Source organism: Phodopus roborovskii, unplaced genomic scaffold, assembly GCF_943737965.1.
Source record: "Phodopus roborovskii unplaced genomic scaffold, PHOROB, whole genome shotgun sequence".
Classification (NCBI taxonomy): Eukaryota; Metazoa; Chordata; class Mammalia; order Rodentia; family Cricetidae; genus Phodopus; species Phodopus roborovskii.
Window position 1 is genome coordinate 11686495 of NW_026126413.1, and position 26390 is coordinate 11712884.

The 26390-nt window shown below is 42.0% G+C and overlaps 1 protein-coding gene across 3 annotated transcripts in view; it reads right to left on the reverse strand.

The window, feature by feature from the left end:
- Tnpo1 (transportin 1) overlaps positions 1–2226 on the reverse strand; it is an 89677-nt gene extending 87451 nt beyond the window's left edge. For all 3 annotated transcript variants that reach the window (XM_051183041.1, XM_051183045.1, XM_051183044.1), the window contains exon 1: positions 2067–2226. In XM_051183041.1, the coding sequence (XP_051038998.1) occupies positions 2067–2081 (15 nt within the window). In that variant the 5' untranslated portion in view covers positions 2082–2226. The remainder of the gene's footprint in view (positions 1–2066) is intronic.
- Positions 2227–26390: the final 24164 nt, after the last annotated feature.

Here is a 26390-nt window from a genome sequence, read left to right on the forward strand (position 1 = left end):
TGGGTCCTACTGTGAATTCATCCCCTCTCTGACCTGCCAGACCCTTGCTAACACTAGTTCAGTTGGCCCTCATCTTGTGAGAAATTTTACTCACTCTAACCCTTTCTTTTTTGAAAGGGCACTGTTCTCCATGGTTTTGAAAACCTCATCAGTTACTCATACTCTAGTTCAGCTTTCTCAGCCTTTGCCAGTAAGCCAGTATGGGAAGGGGTGGGAGAGGGAGGAGACACGAGTCTCCCTGGCACCCATACACCACTTTTTTTTTTTCCTTTTTGAGACAGAGTTTCTCAGTATAGCCCTGGCTGTCCTGAACTGGTTCTGGCTGACCTAGAACTCAAAGAGATCCACATGCCTCTGCCTCCTGAGTGCTGGCATCAAAGCCCTATGTAAGCATTCTTTATACCTGGCAAAGAAAAGCAACCCCCATTGCTCTGCATTCCTCTCTTCTGTTTATACTATAGGTTACATTTACTTCATGTGAGGCGAACGTGATAACCACTATACTACGGAAACAGCTCCAAATTTACTTCATGTGTAACTTGATTTGGCTTCCTTGTAACCTGATTTCTTTTCCTAAAAAAATGTTTGCAAAACCCAATAGGGTTAACAAATACAAGAAATTCCTCTAAGTATAGCTTGTTCACATTTCAACGTAATTTATTCAGTTTATAAGAAAACTGAATGCACACAATCACTTTAACATTATATGAGTAAGGAAAAATCAGTCATGAAAACAATGAATATAACAAATACAGATAACAAAATACAGCTAGGATAATATTTTTTAGCCCCCAAGTCTATTCTGTTTATATCATGTAATGACAAAAGGCTTTTAGGAATGGAGGTAGAAATACAAAAAATGTTTGTTACAGGTCTTTCAGTGGGAGGAAGCACATGAAGGCTAATGGAAGGTGGAGGCCCCTTTTCAGAAAAGGAAACGGAAACACTCATACTGCAATATGCTTATATTGCCTCAAGTGAAAACAGTGTTGCCAAACCACTATTCACCCACACCCAAGTGCCAAGGATTTTAAAAGAAATCCGAACCTCTAAACTAGCATTTTCCCTTTGCAGTTCCAAGTTTTCACCCGGGACAGCCATTCTCTAGAGCAACTGGGATGCAGGGCAAGGGGTAGAAACCATCACCCCTCCCCCCAAAGCCCAAATTCTCCTACTTCATTAAGTACACTTTCTTATCAGTCTTAAATAGGGATTTTTGGGATCCTAAAGATGAACACATCTGAATGGGCATATTCCAGACAAGTCGGTTCCAAACACCGATTTCACCAAACACTTGGCACTTAAGCATCTTTTTCTTTGGGGGAGGGGGGACGACGATAATGCTTACGTATTCACTGAAGCCATTACTGTTTTACAGCAGGACAAACTAAGCTGCCTCATACAACCTTCCCAATTAGTGGACAGCCTCCAACTTCGTTTCTACAGTTACCGCCGCTGATCTGCGATTGGCATACCAAAGTGAAACTGTAAACAATCCCTGCAAAGCCCACGTGATTAAAAAAAAATTAAACAACGCGAGATCATTTCTAAGAGGAAGAAAGGCTCTCTCGAGGCAGTCTGATAGCGGTGGCGGGTCTGTCTGTGTGTCGGCGGCCGTTCCCCGTGGCGCGTACGGACAGGGCAGGGACAGACGTGCAAACCCCACAAACCCCCGCAGTTACAAACATTAAGGCGATGTAAACACACGCCGCCAGGCCAGCGGGCCCCCGGGGAAGACCGAAACTGCGGGGTGTGAGCTCCGGGACAAAGACCGGCGACCTCGGCCGCTGGCACGGTGCGGCCCGACAGGCACCGCAGCCGCCCGCCCCGGCAGCCGCCCCTCCCGCCTCCCCGGGGGCGCCACCCGCCTCGCCCGCGTCCCGCAGGGCGCCCGGGGCGGCAGCTGTTGGGCTTAGAACCGCGCCGTCGCCGGCGGGCTCCAAACGGCCGGGCCGGGTCCGGGACAGCGGGCAGCCGAGCTCGGTCGCCTCGGCGCGGCGGCGGGTCGGAGCTCGCTCGGCCGCTTCCGCCCGTCCGCCCCGGCCACGCACCGTCACGCCACCTACCCGGTCCCACACCATCCCAGAGGCCTCCGGCGCTCGGGCCTTCTGCCGAAGCGGCGCTGCCTCCCGTCCGGGGCCTGAAATGGCTGCGGAACAAAGAGAATCTGGGCTCGGGCGAGCGCCGGTCCGATTGGCCGGGGGGCGGAGCCCGGCGCGGGAATCTTCGGCGGCGGTCGCCTTGGCAACGGCGGCGGGGCTGGGAAAACCGCGACCTGGGCCTGCGGGCCTGCGTCCGTCGGGCGGCGCACGGCAGCGGTTTCCCGAGCGGACCCCGGGGCCGCGGCCTCGGCCTCGGCTCCTGCCCCGCGCCCGCCTCACACGCCCTCGCGCCCGCCCGCCGCCACCTCGCAGGCCCAGCCCGGGACGGCCTAGACGCAGGGCCCTTCCTAGAGGTGACGTGCCCGCGCCACACTCGGGCGCCCCGCTATTGCCCCCGAGCGACACCAAACACGCCGCCGGTCCCGCACTGCAACAGTGGCGGCTTCCCCGGTTCCAGGCAGGAGGCTGTGGGCGACCGCTGCCTGCTTGGTACCGGGCCGGCGCCTGAGATGTGCTGATCCTGCACTGTATAAACCAAATGCAACTATTTAGAAAATTAAATTAACTCTCCAGGTATGCGTCTAATATAAGACTAGTTCGAGCTTGAGAATAATTAAGCTCTTCTCGCTTCATACAGCCACCACGAGAAAAGTACTGTGATTTCAAGGCGAAAATGTTTTAAAATGGGAGAGGTAGACATTTTAAAACCCAGTTGTCATGAGGGTAACGAATGGATACGAATTGTTCTCCTTCCCCGCCCGATTATTTTTATGCAGATTTACTCTGTGTGAATCTTGTAAAAGTGCATAGCAAGGTGCTCCTTATTTCCTAAGGTGAGCTGTCGGTGAGAATTATCCTTGTGCCACATATTTGCTCCTCATCACTTTATTTATAAAGTTTTAGTACCTAATTGTAGAGAATGTTAAATATTTACTAAGACGGCTTATTTTTAAGAAACTTAAGAATCTTCTATTGTAATACTCATTACAATTGGTTTAACTCACTTTTAGACTAAAAGATGGTTTTATTATGAAAAAGGTTTTATTATAAAAGAAGATGAACATAGAAAGGGAATATTTAAAATAACTAAAATATGGCCGGATGTGGTGGTCATACCTTTAATCCCAGCACTGGAGGCAGAAGCAGGCTGATTGCTGAGTTCCAGGTCAGCCAGGACTACACAGAGAAAACTAGTCGAAAGAAAGGAAGAAAGAAAGAAAGGAAGAAAGAAAGAAAGAAAGAAAGAAGGAAGGAAGGAAGGAAGGAAAGAAGGAAGGTAGGAAGGACTGAGAGAGAGAGAGACACGAAGGAAGACAAATAATTAAAATATACGTATCAATATCTTATAATGTTAACTTAGTAGACGTTGGATAGTGTAATAAGAGGAAATATGTTCCTAAGAAAAACAATGTAATGTAAACCTTTCTCCAGAGCTGTTGATGTGTCTGCAAGTAAATTTACTGCAGGGAAAATGCAAACAGGTCTTATTTTTGTACTTAAAAGGTTGCATTGTAGAATAGGGACGTGTATAAGATTGTGAACTGAATTTTACATCACTGGAGTTTAAAAACAAAATTTTGTTAAATCTAAAAGATTAGGGGCTGGGGTTAGAACCCTTGTTTTTTCAGAGGCACTGCACCCTATTCTTGAACTTAATGGTAGATCATAACTTCATAATTCCAGTCCCAGGGGATCCAGTGCCCTCTTCTGACCTCCTCAGACACCGGGCACACACAGTGCAAAGACATACATGTGAGCAAAACGCTCATACACATAAATAGATCAAAACTAATCAGAAAGATTAGCAATTAATGACAGTTATAAAACCTACCAAGCAATTAACATGGATTCACCTAGATAATACTTTGGGAATACATGAAATTAATTGGAAGGGAGGAGAGATTGATTATTAATTCATATATGTAAGAGGATTTAGTCCCTCATAATCTTAAAAAATGCTTGGTTATCAGATGTTATAAAATTGAGATGAGGCAAAGCAAGAATCTATTCTTTCATAACATTGAAAAGATAACATTACTGTAAAGTGGTTCTGGGTAGCCGGGTGGTGGTGGTGCAAGCCTTTAATCCCAGCACTCGGGAGGCAGAGGCTGGCGGATCTCTGTGAGTTCAAGACCAGCCTGGTCTTTAAGAGCTAGTTCCAGGACAGGCTCCAAAGCTACACAGAGAAACTTGGTTTCAAAAAAACAAAAACTAAAAGCTCATTAATTAAATAAAGTGTATTCACATTAAAAAAAAAAAGTGGTTCTGGGTAGAGAGATGTTTATCTAAGCAGCCTTTGTCTCTATCTTTTAGCCTAAATTTAGCCTAAATTTAAAATGTGTTTTAAATAATAACTCTTATCCATCGTTAAAGCATATTAACATCGCTTCTTTCATTTTCCCTTTGTGCATATGATAATGGCTACTTGGTGGCGTTTTTCTCTTTGTATTTCATGTGGTTTAATGCTGCATCATTGCTGGCATTTCTCAATTACATGTTTTGAAATTTAAGATGGTAAATAAATTTTCCTTTAAACTCAAAGCCTTTATACTCTTTAATTTCTATATTATTCTTTTCTTGGGTGAAAAAGTTGACAAAGATAAAAAGCAGAGAACATTAACAGTTACAAAATGGCACCCCAGTAGGACAATAGACACTTGGGAAAACAGACACTTGCTTTCTTTGTCAGATGTGGCATCATCAAAAGCTGTGTGACACTCAGGAGGCCATGGCCCGCATCCAGATGCCAGCTTTGTCTCTCGCTGCTGCATGTTTCCATTCTGTCTGTCAGAACTTTACTTTCTCCGTCTTAGATAGGACTAAGTAAGATAAAGCACATGGGGAGTTCAATAGCAATAGCTAGACAGTGAGGAAGCTGGACAGTAATATATGTAAATGACCACGTTTGCCTTCAGGGGAATGATTTTGAAAAAAAATAGATCCGGAAGTTCAAAACTTGCTACGTATCTTTATTAGGCAATTATTACTAATACTTTTGTTATTTTAATAATAGTTTCATTAGCATTAATAAAATATTTATTGTTAATAATTACTAGTATTATATAGAAATTCACCAAGGGAGCTAAAGTGATGTTTCAGGTAGGCAAGCTTTAAAACAGGGTACTTCCAATGTTCCAGTTGTGTTTCTGGAAGGATACTGTTATCTTACCCTGTACCCACTGCCCTTCTTAACTCTTTATTATTTAACCCCAGACAGTTTAAGGAATTGTCTTCTGCTTTGAAACATCTCCAGGTTGACATTAAGACAAGTCTTTCATAAGTAATAATTTAGGAGAATTTAAAAGTGTTAAAAGAGGACAGTTACATTCAGGAATATGTAAATAATCTATAGATATTTCTTATTTAAAGCAAACCCTTATATAAGGCTTTAATTTATAAAATGACAAATTAAGAAGTTATTACTAAGTGGGAAAGGATTAACTTCAAAGTTCCTTGAGCTATTAATAACTCCTAGTAATTAAAATATAATTCTATTTATAAAAAGGGCCTACTCAGATTCCTGCTTCTGGGAAGATGAAGTAGACACTGTTCACTGTTCTCAGTACAGCTAAAAGTCCCGGTCATTACGTAGAAAACCAACAGAAGACGAAGCTTCTGGTAGAAAACACACAGACTAAGCAGGGACTTTGGAACTCAAGGAATGACATAATGACGAATTCTGGGTTTTCTTTGGCCGTATAAATCCCACACTTGAAACTGAAGACTCAACAAGCTGGAAATACCAATGGCTCAGACCAAACACAAAACAACAGAGAAGTTCCATCAAAACACTGGGCTCTCCAGCAAAAGGGGCAGCATGGAATACAGAAAACTTACAGGGGGAAACAAAACAAAACAAAACAAAACAAAACAAAAAACTGGTTAAATCAGCAAGAATCAAAGAAAATTAGAAAACATCCCATCCCTTCTCCATGTCAACAAAGACCTAATAGAGAGCCTAGATGTCTGCTCTTAGGCAGTTAGAGAAAGGTGTCTGATTCCTTCTTCCTTAGGATGATGTCTATAATTTTATCACCTCTGAGGCCTTCTCTCTTCAGCGTCAAAGACACTTGGACCTCCATGGGCAACAAGCATGTAGGAGGTGCACAGACAAAACCCTTACATATACAAAATAAAACAAATAGATATACCCCCCCCAAAAAAAATTTAGTGGTGTTAGAATTGCCTGACAAGAAGCTTGGCAGAGTGGCCCACACATTTAATCCCAGCACTCAGGAGATGGGCAGGTAGAGCTATTTCTGTGAGGTCCAGGCTAACTAAGGCTACACAGACACTGTCTCCAAAAACAAAGAGAGAAAGAGAGAGCCTTAATGAAATACAAAAATATAAAGAAAATAAAGTGAGACATTCAGAGCTGAAAAATAAAACTATCATACTAAAATGTGGGGACAAATTTAACAACAGAGTAGAGGAAGCAGGAGGAGAAGAGAAAACAAAAACCTGGTAAAGAAATTATCTAGTCAAGGAGAACAGGCTGCAGAGCCATTGAACAGTTATCATGGGACTGGTTCACCATAATAAATGGTTCAATAGTGGATCATCAGACTTCAGGGAGGAGTAAGGAAAAGGATTATTTAAAAATCTAATAAATAATAGCAGAAAGCTTCTGAGGTCTGTTGAAAGATATAGACTTATAATTCAAGAAGCTGAGTACATTTGAGCAAAGGTCTCTGTAGGCGGAGTTTTCCTGTCCTGACTGCCCACTCACAAATAACCAGCAGCCACTTCCCAAATAACTGACTCAGAGAATTATTATAAATGCTCATCCAATAGCTGACGCTTGTTATTAGCCTCTTACATTTAAATTAATCCATGAGTTTCTTTCTCACCAGGTCCTGCTGCCCTTTGCCCCAAATGAGCAAACAGACACTATATTAATTATAAAATTGTTGGCCGGTGACTAGGGCTTCTTATTGGCTAGCTCTGTCTTAATGAATAACCCAGTTCTATAAATCTGTGTATTTCCACGTGGTCTTGGCTTACTGGAGAATGCCTGGGCCTGTTACTCCTTTGGCGGCTACATGGCATCCTCTTGAGGTCTCTCTCTGACTGCCTTTCTCGGAATTCTCGTCTCCTAGTCCTGCCTGTCTTCCTGCCTCTATTGGCCAAACAATGTTTTATTCATCAACCAATAAGAGAAACATATATACAGAAGGACATTCCCCCACCAGAGACTTATTATAAATGCTCAGCCAATAGCTGAGGCTTGTTACTAGCTAACACTTACATTTAAATTAACCCATGCTTCTTATGTAGTCTTTGCCATGTGGGTCACGGCTTGTTACCTCACTTTTTACATGCCCTGCTTCCTCAGTGGCTGACATCTCCTCTGATTCCCTTCTTCTTCATCCCATTATTCTCAGTTTGGTTTTCCCACCTAACTTTATCCTGTCCAGCTACTGACTGGTCAGCTTGTTTATTAAGCCAATCAGTGACATACATTCACACGGTGTACAGAAGGGTTATTCCACAGCAGGTCTCAACATAGTTAAATGGAAGCAAGATAGCCTTGTAAAGAACAGTGCTATTGTGATTAGCAAATGTATGCCAAGGAGTCAAGTTGATTCTGTGCATCATACTGTATATAAAAAGTAACCCCGATTTGATCATATTGCAAGTGCTGAAAATTGAGCCTTTTTTTTTTTTTTTTTTCTATTTTGGTTTTTTTAAGACATGGTTTCTCTGTTTCTCTGTGTACCCCTGGCTGTCCCGGAACTATGTCTGTAGACTAGGCTGGCCTGGAACTGTCTTCCAAGTGCTGGGATTAAAGGTGTGCACCACCAGCAGCACCTGTGTAATATATCCTTTTTTTATGGGGTCTCACTAGGCTGGCCTAGAGCTTGCTATGTAGACCAAGCTGGCCTTGATGTTACAGAGATTCATCGGCCTTTGCCTCAGGAGTGCTGAGATTGGAGGTGTGTCCCACCAAGCTCAGTCAAGAAACACATTTTTTTTTTTTTGAAGTAAAAGAATATAAGAAGCTCTGCATCGGTAGCTGTTAGGGATATGCAAATCAAAGCGTGGAGGCACCACTTGATATCCAATAGGATAGCAGGATAGCTATGGTAATTCCCATGGTATTGGGAGCTCAAGGGGAGCTGGCACCCCCATGTCTCACCAGCAGGGCTATAAAATGCTATGGCTGCTTTGGGAAACAGTCTAGCAGTTCCTCAACAATTAAATCCACAGCCTCTCTGTCTCTCAACAGTTCTTTAAGCTGAAATGAGGACAGGTCTACCCCAAAACTGCGCACAAACGTTCACAGCGGCATTACTTGTGACTATAAGTAGAACAATAGGAGTGTCTATCAATGATTAATGAGTAAACAGTATATCCCATACAGGACTATTATCTGGCACTAAAAACAGAGTACAGTATTTTTGTTAACATTAAATATGAATGCGTTATAATATGAACGAAGCCTGAAAAGATGCCAGGTAAAGGAAGCCAGTTTTTTAAAAAGTCACAAACTGAATGGTCGTGAACGTTCTGTGAAAGTTCTGGCATGGGCAACTGTGTAGAAACAGGAGGTACATTAGTGGTTGCTAAGGGTGTAGGCAGGGTTGGTGCCGTGACAGCTAGTAAGTATAGGGTTTCTTTCTGAGGTGGTGAAAGTTCTAAAATTAGATAGTGAAGTTTTCACAACCCTGTAAATATACCAAGAGCTCCTGAATTGTACATTTTAACAGACTAAATTTTATGGCATACAAATTATATCTCAATAAGGCTATTATTGAAAACAAAGTACATGCAACCTAAGTAAGTCTATGCCAAGACACCTTATCATTCAGCTTCTGAGAATTAAAAACAAAGAGGACAGGAAAGCAGATGGAAAGGAAAAGGCACCAGGGGAAAACAATTCAAATAACAGTGGATTTCAGAAACCCCAGAGGCACAAGGAAGGCATGCCACATCTTGCCAAGAGTTGAAAGGAAAAAACAAACAAACAAACAAACAAAAACCCAGCCTTACTCAAATCCCAAACCCAAGAAAAGAACCCCCGAGAAGGAAGGATGGGTTGAAGACATTCTTAGATGAAAGGAGACTTAAACGTTTTTGTCACCAGAGGGCTTTTTCTGAAGAAGGGGAAAAAAATAGTTAAATTGAGTTCTCTAAAGAGGAAATTGTAAAAGAATTATTACAGGAACCGTGGGACCCAAGAAAGACATTAAACCAGTGATTCTCAACCTTTCTAGTGCTGTGACCTCTTACTGTGTAGTTCCTCATACTGTGGTGACCCCCAGCCATAAAATTATTTCATTGCTACTTTTTAACTGTAATTTTGCTACTGTTATGAATTGTAATGTAAATACCTGATACGCAGAGTATCTAATATGTGATCCCCAAAGGCCGAGAAGAACTATTTCATTAAGCAAAAACATTTGCAAATGCATTCATACAATAAAAATGACGGCGATCCACCCAACAGAGAGTCTGTATCTTGAAGAGCCCGAAGCTACTAAGGAAAGTGGGGAACACAACGACTCACTTCAGATAGCTGCTCCTCTGATGCCGAAACCAAAGTACGAACCTCAAACTATAGGTCGACCATTTCCCACGAGAATTAGCTCAGCAATTCTTGCCAAATTATTAACAAACAGAATTCAGCAACATGTAAAAGTTGCACACCATGGTGAAGGCCGATTTATCGGAGGTTTTCATGGGCTGTTCAGTAATAAAAGCCAGCTGATATCATGAGCCATCAGTTGAATGCACATGAAATCAAAATGGCTTGTCACCACACACCTACTGGAAAATGGCTGGAATTAAATATATAAGCACCAGCAATAAAAAGAAAATTGGCAAGATTTGAGCACGTACATAAGTACAGGTATCCATGGAGGCCAGAAAGAGTAGAGGGTGTTGTCCCTTGAGGTGGAGTTACAGGCTGTAAGGAGCTGCACCTGCGTGTGTGTGCTGGAAACTGAACTCAGGTCCTCTGAAAGAGGAATATATACCCTGGAAGCCCTTGGGGCATCTTTCCAGACCTCTTTTTGTATTATTATTGATCATGCTCAATCATCTTTGGAAAAATATCTACATAAACCACATCCTAGCTCTACCTTCTAGAAATGCTGATCACCCTTAGGAAACCTCAGTTTCCTCATCTCCTGGGGCGGTGAGACGGTTAGATGACGACTATGCTTGTAAAGGGACGGCCACTCGGTAAATGCCTGCAATGGGTACTGACCCACTAGCTGCAACGATACCACTCGTAACGTTACTGACAGTAGATGTGGAGGATGCGCATTCTTCAGCATCCCTTCTCAGCAGGAGTCTTTCTTCAGTTCTTTTCTCATCTATAGACTTCAACCTTTTATAAACTCCTTTTACTATCATTTTCAGAGACTTCTAATTTTCTAATATGCTTAGCAGGTTAAGCCAGAATATTTGATACTAACAGACATCCTTCCCTCTTTCCTCTCCCCCTCCCTCCCTCCTTCATTCCTTTCTATGGTGAAAACATATATTTAGAATTAGCCAGCTGGACTCAGCTTAGTTGGTCCCAGTTTTCTTGACAACATCCAGAGCATCATAATCAGAAGCCTGCCAAACACAGGTCTCCTTCTCTCCCCCAGGTCTTGTGAGGGTACTGACTTTGGCCACATCAGTGCCATAGAGTTTCTTCACAGCCTGCTTAAGCTGGTGCTTGTTGGCCTTGACATCTACAATAAACACAGTGTAATGTTGCCTTCTGTCTTCTCCATGGCTGACCCAGTGGGCAGGGGGATCTCCATGACAGCAAAGTGCTCAAGCTTGTTTCTCCTGGTCCATCTTCCTCTGGTATTTGTGCTGCCTCTGGGGCCCCAGGGTCTTGGGCCTCCAGAAGGTGGGTGACAAATGGGTCTTCTTTTTGTGGCTGTGGACGCCCCTCAGCATTACCTTCTTGGCTTTCAAGTCCTTTGCTTTGGCTATGGCTTTGGGAGGGGCAGGGACCTTATTCTTCACCTTCAGCATGCTCTTGATTCATCATTTTGTTTTTAATTGGACTAAGATACAAAAAAACAATAGATTTTTGTATTATATAAAATATATATTTTGTATAGTATGTTTAATATATACATTTATATGATTGAACCAAGACTACTTTGTTACAAGACTCATTCAGTGTGTCTCTATGTGCATCTGTGCTCTTGGAGGCCATGGAACAACTCATGGGAATTGGGTCAAACCCCCCTCCCACCACGTGGGGCCAGGAGCAGACTTGAGCTGCCAGGTAGGTGTGGTAGCAAGCACCTTCATCAGGTGAGCAATCTTGCTAATCTCAGAACTGAGTTTTTAAAACTTCTTTTAAATTTATTTTATTTTACGTGTGCATGTATACATACCATGTATGTGCCTTGTGTGCCTGGTGCCAAGGAGGTCAGAAGAGCTTCAGAGCTCTTGGGACTGGAGTTATATGTGATTGTGAGCCATCATGTGGGTTCTAGAAGCCAAACTCGGGTCCTCTGCAAGATTGCTAAGAGCTCTTAACTGTTAAACTATCTTCCCAGCTCCTGAAATTGATTTTTTAAAAATTTATTTAATTAATTAACTAACTAAGTAATTAATTGTTTTAGACAGGGCCTCTCTATTATTGTAGCCCTGGCTGTCCTGGAACTTGCTATGTAGACAAAGATACACCTGCCTCTGCCTTCGGAGTGCTGGGCTACCTCTCCCGGTTCCTAGAACTGAATGTTTGACTCGATTTACAGAAGCTATGAGGACTGACTGTGGTTTTATTTTTTAGTTTGACCAAGAGGAAAAAAAAATCCATTTTGCTGCATATAAGTTTGAGTTATCTACTAGATTCACATTGTAATAAAATATTTTAAAATCAAATTTAAAATCGATGCCATGGATAACTAAAAAGTTACTCTTAGGATTTTAATGTAATTGATCTAAAAATTACCATATTTTTTCATGCTTTAAAAATGTTGTTTTAGACTCTTCTATGTGTCTGTTTGTTTGCTTGTATATATCTGCACACCACATTCGTGCAGTGCCTGTGGGGACTGAAGAGAATGTCAGGTCCCCTGGGACTGGAGTCACAGTTGTGAGCCACCATGTGGGTGCTAGGAATTGAACCCAGGGCCTCTGGAAGAGCAGCCAGTGCCCTTAACTATTGAGCCATCCCTCCAACCCCTCTTGTTTTATATTTATAATTCTGCACAAAGTGAATTATAAATAAAACAGAAACATTACAAATCAGACATTCTATCCAGAAAGGGTGTGTGTGCATACATGCATGTATGTAGGGTCTCAGTCTGTGGCCTTGAACTCTTCTTCCAGTGCTGGGATTAAAGGTGTGTTATACCATGCTAGCTAGAAAGGCTTGTATTTTTAAAATGAGGTTATTATGGCAAAATTTACAGATTTAAAAAAAAAATGAAGCTACCTACTGGCATAGTTCAAATGAATCAGTTTTGATAGGGAGCAAGCACAGGTCACAGGAAACTTTGAAGTTTTCAGCCAGAAATTCAGGCAGATAATCAAGCATCCAGCACATCCCACAGACCCGGGAGGACTTGCTGCATCCAAAGCTTTTAGAGAGATTAAAGATTCCTTTGTGGAATTTTCCCTTGGGGTGCTGAAGTTGCTATAGCTCGAGCAACCCCACCCTTTGCTATGGCGGGGAGGGGAGGCCTGGAATTCACAGTGACCCACTTGTCCTGCTCCAGGGTACTAGGGTTAAAGCAGTGCACCCACACTCCCTGCTTTCCCCCTGCACGTTTAGATCGGTTTTCCACACATTTCTCAGCGGTCACTCTTGTTTTGTTCTTAGTCTTCAGTGTCGTTCTTCTTTCGAAGTCAATAGGTTGGCAGTTTGTCAAAAGACCAATTTGAGATTTGTGTATGTCATGCTTTTCCTGGCACTTCTGTCAAGGAAGGTTTAAAGGATTCTAAATAGGCACCAAACTCTTCTGTAGCTGGCCCGAAGTGGAAGTGGTCATTTGGATCGGCTTTGCTCATACTGGTGGTCATTGCACAACGAGAGAAGTGAAATTTGAGGCATGAAAATCCTGACACCATTCTGTGGGGCCTGTGTGGTCTTCCTCAGAAGTATGCTCTGAGCCTTGGAGTTTCTAATTACACAGGTGTGGTCGGTCGTTTGAATGTAATTGGTCCCCATAATCTCAGGGAGTGGCACTATTAGGAGGTGTGGTTTTGTTGGAATGGGTGTGGCCTTGTTGAAGGAAGTATGTCACTGTGGGGGTGGGCTTTGAGGTTTCCTATGCTTGGGATACTGCCCAGTGTCTGTTAACTTCCTGTTGCTTGCAAGATGTAGGACTCTTAGCTACTCCTCTAGCACCATGTCTGCCTGCATACCATCCCAATTAATATTTTCTTATAAAAGTTGCCTTATTTAAGGTGTCTCTTCACAGCAATAAAAACCCTAACTAAGGAAATTGTCACATACAGACATGATACAGGATTAGGGCCAGGGAAACAGAATCTCATCACTTTACTGTATTGAAGATTTACTGTGATTCTTTATATCCAGGGCTGTTTCTGGTTTCTTTGTTTACTATTTGATTTTAGCCAAATATTATCAAAATGGTTTCTCACAAACTATCCACATCTTTCCCCATCTCAGCTCAGGGTCTGAGGAAGAATGATTAAGGCCAATTTTATTGATGCAAGAAAAGTCTAGTAACTAGGTCCGTGTCTGTTCTGTTCTCTTCCATGGAAGAGTACTTAGAACAGCAGGACTGAAGGAGGAGGGCTCAGAAATGGAGGGTCAAGGTAGAGATAGCTGTAACCTGGACTGGTCAACCGTAGCTTAGCGAATACCAGCTAAGCTAATAGAAAATTCACAGTCTGAAAGAAAGGTTAATGCGACCGTGGAAAGCCCGGAACAAAAGCGCGGTAGACCAGCAGGACAGACATTTCATTCTGCTTGAATATAAGCACATTCATTTAGGTATTTGGAAGTGTAAAGAGGAGAGAAGGCAAGAAAGTCAGATTGTTGAGGAGGCAAAAAGACAGCCTCATTGGAAGTGGCCTGGAGTGTTTCTCAAGGAGAAATGAACGATCTGCTCTGGAGCTGAGGAGCCATCTAGTCCTGGGACCATCTGCTGCCCTCTTGTTTCTGCAGGCATCGCTCCCTGGGCAGCACATCTGCTCTGTATACCCAAGGTTTACATCCAATGCTTCCGGCATTAAGGGGCCACTCACTTTCCACGTTTGTTTGTATTTTCCTTATCTCAATTCCAAAGTCCTGGGGATGGCAGGAGGTGCCTCATCTGGACCACAGATGGTTTGGTGTGGTCAGAAGTAATGGTCAGTGGCATAGCTTGGAGCAGGGAGAGGGGGAGGAGAGAGAGAGAGAGAGAGAGAGAGAGAGAGAGAGAGAGAGAGAGAGAGGCTAGGGAGTTCTATAGTTTTCTATGTAGAAAGCCCATTTGTGTGTATGTAGTGTATGTAAAAATATGTGTCTGTGTGTGTCTCTGTGTGTATCTTTCTGTGTATCTGTGTCTATGTGTGACTCTCTGCGTGTGTCTTTCTCTGTGTGTATCTGTGTATGTATGTATGTATGTATATATCTGTGTCTGTGTGTGTCTCTGTATGTGTGTGTTTGTCTCCATATGTGCATCTCTCTCTGCGTCTGTATTTCGGTGTGTGTGTCTGTCTCCCTCCTTCTCTCCCCCTCCGCCCATTGCTCCCCTGTGTGTCTGCGTGTGTGTTCCTGTGTATATGTATGTTTCCCCCGCCCCCTCTCTCTGTGTGAAGGTGAGAGGACAATTTTGGGGGCCAGTCCTCACTATCCACTTTGAGGCAGGTCTCTGTGATCATGTGCCTGGCCTATGTGTGAGCTTCTGGGGACTCCCTGTCTCTGTCTCCCATCTTGCTTGAAAGGCACCAGGGATAGAGAATTGTGTTGCTCTGCTGATTTTACAGGGGCTCTGGAGATTCAGACTCAGGTCTTCATGATTGCAGGGCTGATGGCAGGGCAAACCATCTCCCCTGGAGAAGAACTTGTCCAGGTCAATGTTTCTGAAATATTTTTATGGTTGGTCTTCCTTTCTTCCTTCCTTCCTTCCTTCCTTCCTTCCTTCCTTCCTTCCTTCTCTTCCTCCCCCCTTCCTTCCCCCCTCCTCTCCTTCTTTCCTTCCTTCCTTCCTTCCTTCCTTCCTGCTTTTGGTTTTTTTCAAGTCAGAGTTTCTCTGTGTAGCACTCTTTGAGGACAAGGCTGGCCTTGAACTCAGAGATCCACCAGTTTCTGCCTCCTGAGTGCTGAGATTAAATGTGGCTACCATGCCCAGTGGTTTTTCTTAAGACAGGTTGTTACTCTGTAGTTCTGGCTGGATTCGAACCTGTGGGAATCCTTTCTGCTTCAGCCTCTGAGTTCTGATATTACACTTAAACACCAGCACACTTACCATGAGACTTAACTGGAAGACATCATTAGCTGTTTAGGGAAAGAAAAAAAAATCTCATAATGCCATCATTATATTTGAGTGAGAGCAATATTTGAAGGTTTACCAGAGTTTACCTTATATTTTAGACCTATAAGCAATTTATCATTATTGATTTTATAAATTTCCATCAAATTATTTCTTTTGAATTGAAGCTAGAAGACATCTTAAGTCTATATAGTCCTCAGGAGACCCTAAGTAATAATAACTGGAGCAGCATCCATTTGGACCGGAATCCAAGTGTTTGATTATTTATTTATTTCGTGTTTTTGTTTTTTAAAGACAGGGTTACTTTATGTACTGCTGGCTTCCCTGGAACTCGCTCTGTAGACCAGGATGGCCTCAAACTCACAGAGATCCACCTGCCTCTGCCTCCGAGTGCTGGGATTAAAGGCGTGTGTCACCACCTGCCTCAGTGTTATTTCTTATCTTCATCTCCTTACTTGTTTGGAAATACTTGGTCTTTTGCTTAAAAAAAAATTTAAAGAGAAAGGCCTCTCATTTTATTAGCATGACCTTCAAATCAATGTGTACAGAAACCTCAGCTCTCATTGAGACTATTACCAAAGAAGCTGAGATACATCAGGCCTGTCTGGGTCTCTGCTTCAACTCAGAGATGCCTTGTACTACTGGAAGCCAGGATTGAGGAAGCAGCTTTGGGTCTCATTGGTTTCAAGACAGTGACTACAGTGATAGCTTGGTCTGTTTACAGTGTGACCCCACAGTGAGGATCTGCCCAGTGTCACAGGGCCACCTGCATGGCAGGAGGCAACGCACATGTACACAAATAAGCAAATTCAAGATGACAACTGCCAGGGAGAGAATAAAACGTGGGATGTGGTAAACAGTGATGGGCGATTGTTCAAGGTCAGCAACAAGAGGAATTCCTTGCATCAATGAGTACTCAGCAAAGAGAAAACTGTTTGGATAAATACCACCTACCTAGCAACAACATCACCAATAAAACCACGAAATCATCTCAATAAAACTCTACATGACAGATGATTAAATTCAACCTTCAGTCTTAAAACTCCCTGAAAATTATTGGTTTTTGTCACACTAAAATGTAAAGGGCTGGAAGTGGTAACTAACTCTGTGATGAAGGACCCAGCCACCATGCTGGGAACTCGACTTTACCCCTAGCAACGCAAAAATGAGGGAAAAGAGTAAAAGGTTAAAAAGGAAAAACTGAAAGAGTCTAAAATTAAGATGACGTTGTAAGGGATGGAGCAAATCTAGTGAACATGTCCCTTTAAAAGAGGAACAAAGCAAAGGTGTCCTTTGTCTTCCTTATTGCCCAACTTAATGCCAATTCTGTTTTTACTATCACAGTATGATTTCCAGAACACAAAACAAAACTGAGAAGCAAATATCGGCAAAAATGTGATTCAAAGAAACATAAAATGCAAATTAAGCATTCCTACTCTGCAAAACTGTCAGATTCGGAAGCATCCAGTGAGATGGGAAAATACAGATGCTGAGAATACTTGCAGTCTTCCCTAAATGTTCTGTTAGTAGTGATGAGCTAGTTAGAATAACCTGAAAGTTCTTACAAACTACTAACACATCAATGAAAGAAAGTTTAAAAAGCAAATGATGGATGATGGCAGAGACATAATAGTAAAAAGTAATAGTAAAGACATTTCTCAAATTAATAGGTAGATGCAGCATGTTCCCACAAAAAAACCAGACGATACTTTATAGAATTTGAGAAAATAATTCCAAGAATGTTTGGCTAAGTAATTGAGCAGTATTATCAAGGAAACAAAAGTTATTCTTGCTAGGCATTAAGGTTTTAAAGGTGATAAAGGGAAATGACAGGAAGGTAATAAAAATGAATAACTGAGTGAATTTCAAGTATGGTGGAGCTCAGCTGAACTAGATAACCAGGAAAGGGACTGTCTGTCACTGTAGAGCCGGTAAGACACCAGATCAGGCTCAGTACGGTAGCCACATGGTTGTAATCTCTGCACTTGGAGGCTGAGGCAGGAGGGTTACAAATTTAAGACCAGTTTAGGCAACATAACAAATTACAAGGCTAGTCTTGGCTCTACAGCTAACCCTGGCTCAAAAGAAAAGAAATAACAAAATTCCCAGAACTAAAATCAAAACAAAAAACAGGTGTCAGTTGGACAAGAGCTAACCCAAAAGACATAATAGATTGTCAGAATATTACCACACTTTCATCTCTAGACCTGCATTCAAATAAACAGGATATCTGTCTGTCTGTCTGTCTATCTATCTATCTGTCATCTATCTATCTATCTATCTATCTATCTATCTATCTATCTGTCATCTATCTATCATTTATAGTCAAAGTCTCACTGTGTAGGCCTGACTATCTCGAAACTCACTATACCAGGCTGACCTTGAATTCACAGAGATCTGCCTGATGCCTCTGGCTCCTGAGTGCTGGGATTAAGGTCATGAGTTTACCACCCCAGCTTCACCCAGGCCTCTTTTCTTTTTACAGCTTAGAACCCATCAAATGATCTTTGGAGAAGAATTTCTTTCTTTTGAGAAGACTCACCACAATGAACCTTTTAAATTACCCAGGTGTTCGGTAAATATCTCCTCGTTGCTTTTGCAGAAAATTGAAGTCTCTGGTAGGCTGATGACTCTGACTTAAAAGTGTGAATTGGGTTTATTGCCTGGTGTCCTGTTGTTGTCCACCTTGTTGTTACTGTTTTCAGGGTCAGAGCAGAAAAGCATAGAACCCTGGAACGTGGATTTTATTCCTCCAAAGGAGCTGATTTAAGGGTAAAGGGGGGGGGTGGTGGTGGAGAGGACAGGGAAGGGAGGGACAGTGAGTGAAACATGGTTGTATAGATCTTACCCTTGTCCAGAAATGAGGTGTGAAGACAAACAATACCAAACCAGGCCTGAAGCACATTTCTGTCAATTGATCAAGCACTTTTTGTGGCCCTGGGGATCAAACCCAGTTCCTTAGACATGGTAGACAAGCACTGTACCATTAACTATAGCTCAAGCTCTTAGCTGCTTTAGTCCCGCATCGGCCACACTTTGAGACTTAAGGAAGAGCCCGAAGTCCAGACTTGGGAGAGATACTGTAGTAGGCCAGAATGACATTCTGGAGAAGCAGTTATCGGATGCCAAGAGTAACTGTCTGGAGCCGGTGACAACAAAGGCCATAAGGACTGAGCCAGTGGGACAAGTAACAGACACAAGGAAGGCCAGGCCCAGGGAAAATCGAGCTCTAAGAGGCTAGAGGACACAGGTGTGGTTCCTGGTTTTCCTAACTCAGCTACTAATGACCTTAGTGTGTCACCCTGTGCCTCTGTGGTCTGCGGACTACTCTCCTTCCTTCGTTATTCACTCCACAACTGCTTTTTGGCTGTTGGTTACATGCTGGAGCTAGGCTAGCTGTGCAGGTACTAGGATGATTAACGGTCTACCCTTAAGGACAAAACTATAAGAAGCAGAATATTCACAAATCCAGTGGTTAGGGGAAAAAAAAAGAGTTCAGGAAACAGCCATGGAAAAAATTAGAAGATGGAAACACGTGCTTCCATAAACATTTAAAAGGCCTATAAAGTGAAAAACAATGGAAGAATTCTTGAAGGAAATTGACAAATAAATTATGGCATTTTTTGTTTTGTTTTGTTTTGTTTTGTTTTTCAAGACAGGGTTTCTCTGTGTAACAGTCCTGTCTGACCTGGAACTCACTTTGTAGACCAGGCTGGCCTTGAACTCACAGAGATTCCCCCCTGCCACTGTCTCTCTGGTGCTGGGATTAAAGGTATAAAGGTATAATGGCATTTTGAATTTGTTAGATTTTAGAGAAAGCTGGGGAACAGGAGGGCAGCGACAGCAGTAAAGAAAACAGTCAACTGTGAGACTTAAGTAACAATATAATAAATCCACATCGAAGGCAACAGCAGAGCCTTGTCTCACATTTAATATGTTTGAGGATGTGTCATAGAATTATGAAGAAGCCTCGGAAAAGCTTAACCATTGTCAATATAAATGGATGCAATATAGTAATTTAAAAAGTGACAGCATTAAAAATCAAGAATATGATAATAAAATGCCCAATTGCAACCAAGAACACATCAAATTCCAGCCTTAGTGCTACAGGGTTACACCTAGGGTGCTTCCTTTGTACTGGGTACCTCTTTCTTTGGAGAGGGTTAAATATTGGTCCTGGGGCTTGAACTCAAGGTCTTACACATGCCAAAATAGTCACTATCTCTATCTCCCCAGCCCTCTTTTGCTAGTCTTTGAGACAGTCTTTCTAAGTTGCCCAGGCTGGACTTGAACTCACTCCGTAGCTGAGGCAGATCTGGAACTAGGGATCTTCTCTCCCCAGCCTCCTGAGTACTCGGGATGATAGGCCTACACCATCGGACAGACCAGTGTTATTTTTCTTGGTATGTGCACATACGTGTGTATGAAATGGCTTCATCTTCATGGCACGCATGCGAAGTAGAACTTTCACTATCCTGTTTTACACAGGAGGAAAGTGAGGTGCACAAGGGTTGAGTAGTTATTTTAAATCACATGGTCAAGGAAAGAGCTGGAATCTGAAGCTTCTGAATTATTACTGAACTGGGTTGCTGCTGTACAAGAAAAGACTATAAAAATTCTGGTAGCGTCAGCATTTACATTGTAAAAAGAAAGCACGTAGGAACTACATAGTACAAAATGGTTAAACGGGCTATGATTCACTCTGTAAATAAAAGTTGTTCATCCACAATTGGGTTCATTTTTTCTTTCCCCTGGCTGCTAGACTATGGGTCATACATTTCTCAAACTTGTTACCTGTCCTTTCAAGTTTTTTCTATGTTCCTATGTATTAGAGGTCCTGTCCCAAGAGGATAGCTCATTTGTTCTGTTACTGTGATCTGTAGCTTCGTATAGTATTCGTATATCATTGCTGAGGGTTTCTGGGATGAAAGGTCTTTGGGAATATAAATTACTTTCTTCCCTAGGTACCCACACTTCTTTGACATCATATTTTCATTCTCAGCTGTTACCAAGTGTATATTTTACAAAGGGATGTGGAGATTGAGGTAGATTCCTTGCTATTAGTGTATCTAAGATCTTGCGTTGTAACTATTAGGAAAGAATTATTAAAAATTACAAGTAATTTTCATGCAAGAGAAAAATTGAAATAAGGGCTTAGCACAAAATTTCTCCATATCTTTTCCTACAAATCACAAAAATGGCAATCCATTTATTAGATGTCTGCCGTAGGCCAGGAACTATGGAAAATTTGCTAGTAAGTTATTGCTCTTAATCCTGTATATATCTGTAAAGTCTGTGTTATTTATTATTATCATTTCACAGGTGAGAACACAAAAGCTCGGAGAAGTTCAGCAATTTGCTTCAGGTCACATAATTTGCAGGATCCCAGCCTTAACCCAGATCTGTCTGAGACTAAAGGTCAAGCTGTCAATCATAAGCACACTACTTCCTCCTGTCCTTTCCCCTGAATAAAGTCTGAGCTACTTTCTCTTGTTTGGTTCGATGGCAAAGTTCTAACTCTGTGGCTACAAATAGCATCACAGGCAGTTGCCTTGGGAATGAATTATTATCATAAATTAAAGCTAGGTGTGGCTTTCAGAGTCAGATACGGAGTTCTTTGAAGAGAAACCTGCCATGATTATAAAATAAGGAAGGAAAACAATGAAAGAATATTCAAGTAGAAAAAGGACACCCCTTCAACAAATTTACATTCGCATTTCACAGATATCATTCAGGAAAAGGAATGCTGTATGCAGGAAAGAATGAAACTTTGAAAGTTACTGAAATACCTCCTTGGTTCAATTGCAAGGCTTCCGGAAGTATCACACTTTTCCTATGCCTGTCGATTTAATCATACAAAATGCAACCTTACGTGTAAGTCGGCCATTCACACTGAAGACTGCATAACAAGATCGACCTTGCGTCCCCAGTGGTAAACTCTGCTATATGTCAAGCTCTGTCATGAGTTGCTCCCCGTCTTTCATTCCTCCCCCCCTCCTCTGTTTTTGAGATGGGGTTTCACTCTGTGGCTGAGAACAGCATCAGATGTGGGGTCCTCCTGGGGAGTGCTGGGTTTACAGATGTGTGCTGCCATATGCAGCTTTCTTCTCCTTGAGTGTCACCCCATCAACGGTGGTTTTTCCTGAGCAACCATATTGCAATAGCCGACGCCAACCTCCTTACAATTATGAGAGGCAGCCCACTCCCACACGCCATACTTCCTCAGGATGTGAGTATGACCAGCCATTGGTTCTGCCTGGAAGGACTGTGCCAACTCACGTATCTCATGCTACTAAGCGATAGTTGCCTTGCTCTTTTGTTTTAGGGATTGAATAATGGCCTCTGTCTTTTGACCGTTACCGAGTCTTTTTCAAGATTGTTTTGAACTCTCCGGTTGAAAGCATCACGAGTGACCATTAGGTGAGGAGTGGCACTTGCTGGGCACCTTGTGATCAAATCCTGCTTATCACTCTTCAAGCTAGCCAGGCTTGATCACACTCTGATCTCTGTTGTTACACTGAGTTCTTACTGCAAGTTCATTTTGTTATTCTAAGATTTGCAGACAAATAGAACTTCGTGTGGTTTTAAGCAATTAGATTTTTTTTTTTTTTTGAGTTAATGATGCACCATATGGTAAATAATTAGACCGGGGTCTTTGTGCAATGATAAGCAGACCTTTCATTTTGGAGGTGAGCCACTCAGTGATCTTTAGATGACTAACCCACTTACTCTCTTGCTTTTTGTCTCACTTTTGCTACTGTCTGTCGCTACACACAGTCTGCCATGTTTTCCACTGTTTGCTTCTGTACAAAGCATGTATAAAGGAGTGTTCTCTAGGAAATATGTGCAAGTGCAGGCCTGGCAGCTTTCCAAGCCAAGTAAGCAAGCATGGAGGCTGATGTTAGAAGTCCATTAGACCAGTGACCAATTGTTAAGAAAGGGGAGGGGACTTGGTCTGGGACCAAGCATAAAACTTTCAACGGCCGGGAAGTGGTGGCGCACGCCTTTAATTCCAGCACTTGGGAGGTAGAGGCAGGCTGATCTCTGTGAGTTTGAGGCCAGCCTGGTCTACAGAGCTAGTTCCAGGATAGACTCCAAAGCTACAGAGAAACCCTCTCTCTCTCTTTCTCTCTTACACACACACACACACACACACACACACAAAACAATCCTTCAATGATTGTTTCTTTTTTTCTGGTAATTTGGGAAGGGAGCTCCACTTTGTTTTATACATCCTGGAGTCAAGTATCACAGGTTGAAATCTGTGTGGTTCCTTCATTCTCTAGTTGGCTGACCACAGCACCCTCTGTCCTGGGTTACAGGTTTGTTCATGTCTGCATGTCTCCTGAAAGAGCCTCTGGTTCCTTTAAGATGTACCACAGTCCAAGCTCTGTGGTAGAGCTTGAACATATTATGTCTTTCATTCAAACCCTACTATTGCTAGGGAAAAGATGCACTATAAATTAAAAATGGTAACAGTACATCTGGCATACATAAATATTTAAATTAACATATTGAAGGAGAACTCTAAAAAAAAAAAATAAACAAAAAGTAGGGGGAAACCACCAGTCAATAGCCCCCTTCTTTAGTGGTATATTAAAGTCCCAGAAAACCTGTAGGGGGATATTCACTTTGTCTCCTTCTGTGGCACTGACCACGCCCGTTGGGGGTGGAGCCAGGGTGGAAGTGACCTGTGAATGAGTTCTGAGGAGGAGCAGGGAAAGCTCTCTTGCTGGCTGGATGCAGAGAGGAGAGCATCCGTGGAACCTGCTGGTGTTCATCTGTCTAGGTTGTGAGTTATTTCTCCCTGAATAAACATCTATTTGGCCTATTTGTTTATCCTGATCCTTATTAAACCGCAATAGAAATCATTCTAATACCAAAAGAGTTAATCTCTTCAAGATTTCTTGGCCTTTTAAAGCCTCTTTTGTTGTTCTTGGAAGAACAATTTTTCTCTTTTTCTACTTAGCTTTACCCAACCTTCTAAATCAGTTTTGCTTTTTCTGGGTAATGGCAATCATATTGGAATTTTTTTTTTTAGGTCCCAGGATAGATTAAAAAATTTCATCTAGAACTACATAACGGCTATAATTAAAATTTTTCATAAATGAGGAGCTGGAGAGATGGCTCAGTGATTAAGAGCACTTGCTGCTTTTGCAGGCGACACAGCTGTGGGTCCAAGCAGCCACACTGAGTGGCTTACACATGTAACACCAATTCCAGGCATTCTGACGCCCTCTCCAGCCTCTGTAGGCACCCGCACACACACACATGCACAGTCACACAAAATAAATGAAAGAAATAAAGGAATGTTCCTAAGTATTAAGAATTCAAGAAGACAGTTGTTACATAATTGATATCTTGTTATCTATTTGATTTCGTTTTCGGTAAAAGTTTACCTATGTATACATGGGAGATGGGATTTGTATTCTCTAGAGACTGGGGACCTGTGGATGTTGTAGATACAAGGGTCTGAGAAAGAGTGAGTGTTCTCCATTAGCAAAGGAACAGAAGGACAATTGTGTACAATCTGTGTCCATCGATGCTGCAGACAGATCCTTGGAGGTTCCTTCCTTCCTCTGAACTCGCAGAGGGATCAAGGCAGCTTTGTTTTTGCTAGATCAGCAGCTGTATCTACCACTAATCTCTTTACTATGCAGCATCATATTCCTCGGGGTAAAAGCTTAAAGTTCTTTGAAGAACATCTAATACTTCCATTAAAAACAAAAAAGAAAAAAATTATCCTGCGATAAAATTGACTGGCTGTGCCAGATGCCAAAGAATGAAAGCCACACTTGAGACTACACAGTGAACTACAGAACACTTCAGGAAAAATGAAGCTCATTTACTTCTGTTTGCTGGAAGCACTCAAATAAGGAAAATATGCAAAGCTTCCAAGTCTTTTTCCAGTTCTTATCTTTGGTGGACCCTTGATCAAAAGAACAGCCATTTCTTGTCTGTAATAGAGCATCTATGGATTTAATATGTAGGAGTTATTTTACAAACTGCCAGACAAAACATCCTGCCAAAGGATTATGTTAAATCCCAGGGAGCTGAGCGTGGTGATGTCCCCTGTAATTCAAGCTTTTGGGAAACTGGGTCGGGGGATCATAACTTGGAGACCAACTGGGATTGCATAGTGAAACCCTGTCTCAAAAAAAAAATATCCTAAAAATTTTCTTAACTACAGGATATGATTAATAATACACCTATATTGTGTGAGATTTAAGATTCTACTGATACAGGCAGCTTAATTAAAGCAAAGCCTTTAACATCTTCATGAGAGCTGTGGAGATGGCTCAGTGGACTAAGGCATTTGCCAGCAACCTTCATGACCTGGGATACAGTCCTGGGAGCCACATGGTAGAGGGAGAGAGTCAACTTCTGCAAGTTATCCTCTGATCTTCACACCCACGTTATGATATGTATAACCTACTCATGACCTATGTGTACCCTCATAGAAACACAATGCAATATGCAAATTTAAAAGATTCCTATCTTCTACCATGCATAAAATTATCTCAGCATGGATTAAAGACCTTGAAGTAAGCCCCAAAACCATGACATCCAGAAGAAAAACATGGGGGATATTTGACAATAACTTCTTGAACATGACATTAAAAGCACAGGTAATTAATGCAAAAGAGATAAATTAGACTTAAAAAAGACATAACAGTTAAAGGGACTCGAGAAAACACACACACACACACATATTAATATATATATCATATCTCTGATAAGAGATATATATAATATATGAAGGGCTCACAGGACTCAATAGCGAAAAACTCAAGTGTTCCCATTAAAACAGGGGCTAAGACTTGAGTGAACATTTCTTCTGAGGTGGATACAGATAGATAACAACATCACTAACAAAGAGAAAAGCAACTCAAATCACAGCTAGAGACCATCTCAGATCCATTTAGATGGCAGCTATAGAAAGAAAACTATGTAATTGAATTTTAATTTGAAGTTTTTTTGGACATAAATAAAATTAAAAATAATGAGATAAATCCAGGAGGGTTCTGGAAAAGATCCAGACAAATTAATAATCATGCTCTGTGAGTGAGATTAGAGGATAATTCAATAGCTACATAAGACAGTTCTGAGGCTCTTCGAAACATTACAAGTTCAAGTAATGTATGATCCAACAATCCCACTTCTGCATATGCATACCAAAGGATCAAAGGCAGTGGTTATTCAGAGAATTTACAAATGTGGTATAAAACACACACACACACACACACACACACACACACACACACACACGAATATTGTGGTGGTTTGAAAGAAAATGGTCCTCAAAGGGAGTGGCACAATTGGGAGGCGTGGTGTTGTTGGAGGAAGTGCGTCACTGTGGGGGTGGGCTTTGAGGTTTCCTATGCTCAACCTATGCCCAATATTATAGTTCACTTCCTATTGTCTGCAGATCAAGATGTAGAACTCTCAGCTACCTTTCCAGCACCTTGTCTGCCTACATGCCACCATATTTCCCATCATGATGATAATGAACTAAAAAGCCACCCCAATTAAATGTTTTCCTCTGTAAGAGTTCCCATGGTCATGGTATCTCTTCACAGCAATTGAAACCCTAAGACAAATATTATTCAGGTTTTAAAAGGAAAAGGAAAGAAAACTTGTCTCATGCTACAAGAGGACATTATGTTAACTAAAATAAGGCAGACATAAAGACATACCGTGTGATTCTGCTATCACTAGGTGTCTAAAGCTATCAGATTAGTAAGAAAAAAATTAGAATGAGGTTTATAGGAGGCAGGGTGGGAGAACTGCTTCTTAAGGGGACAGAGCCACAGACTTGCAAGATGAAAAGATCTGGAGATACACTTTACACAGTTATAAATACACTTGACACTACCGA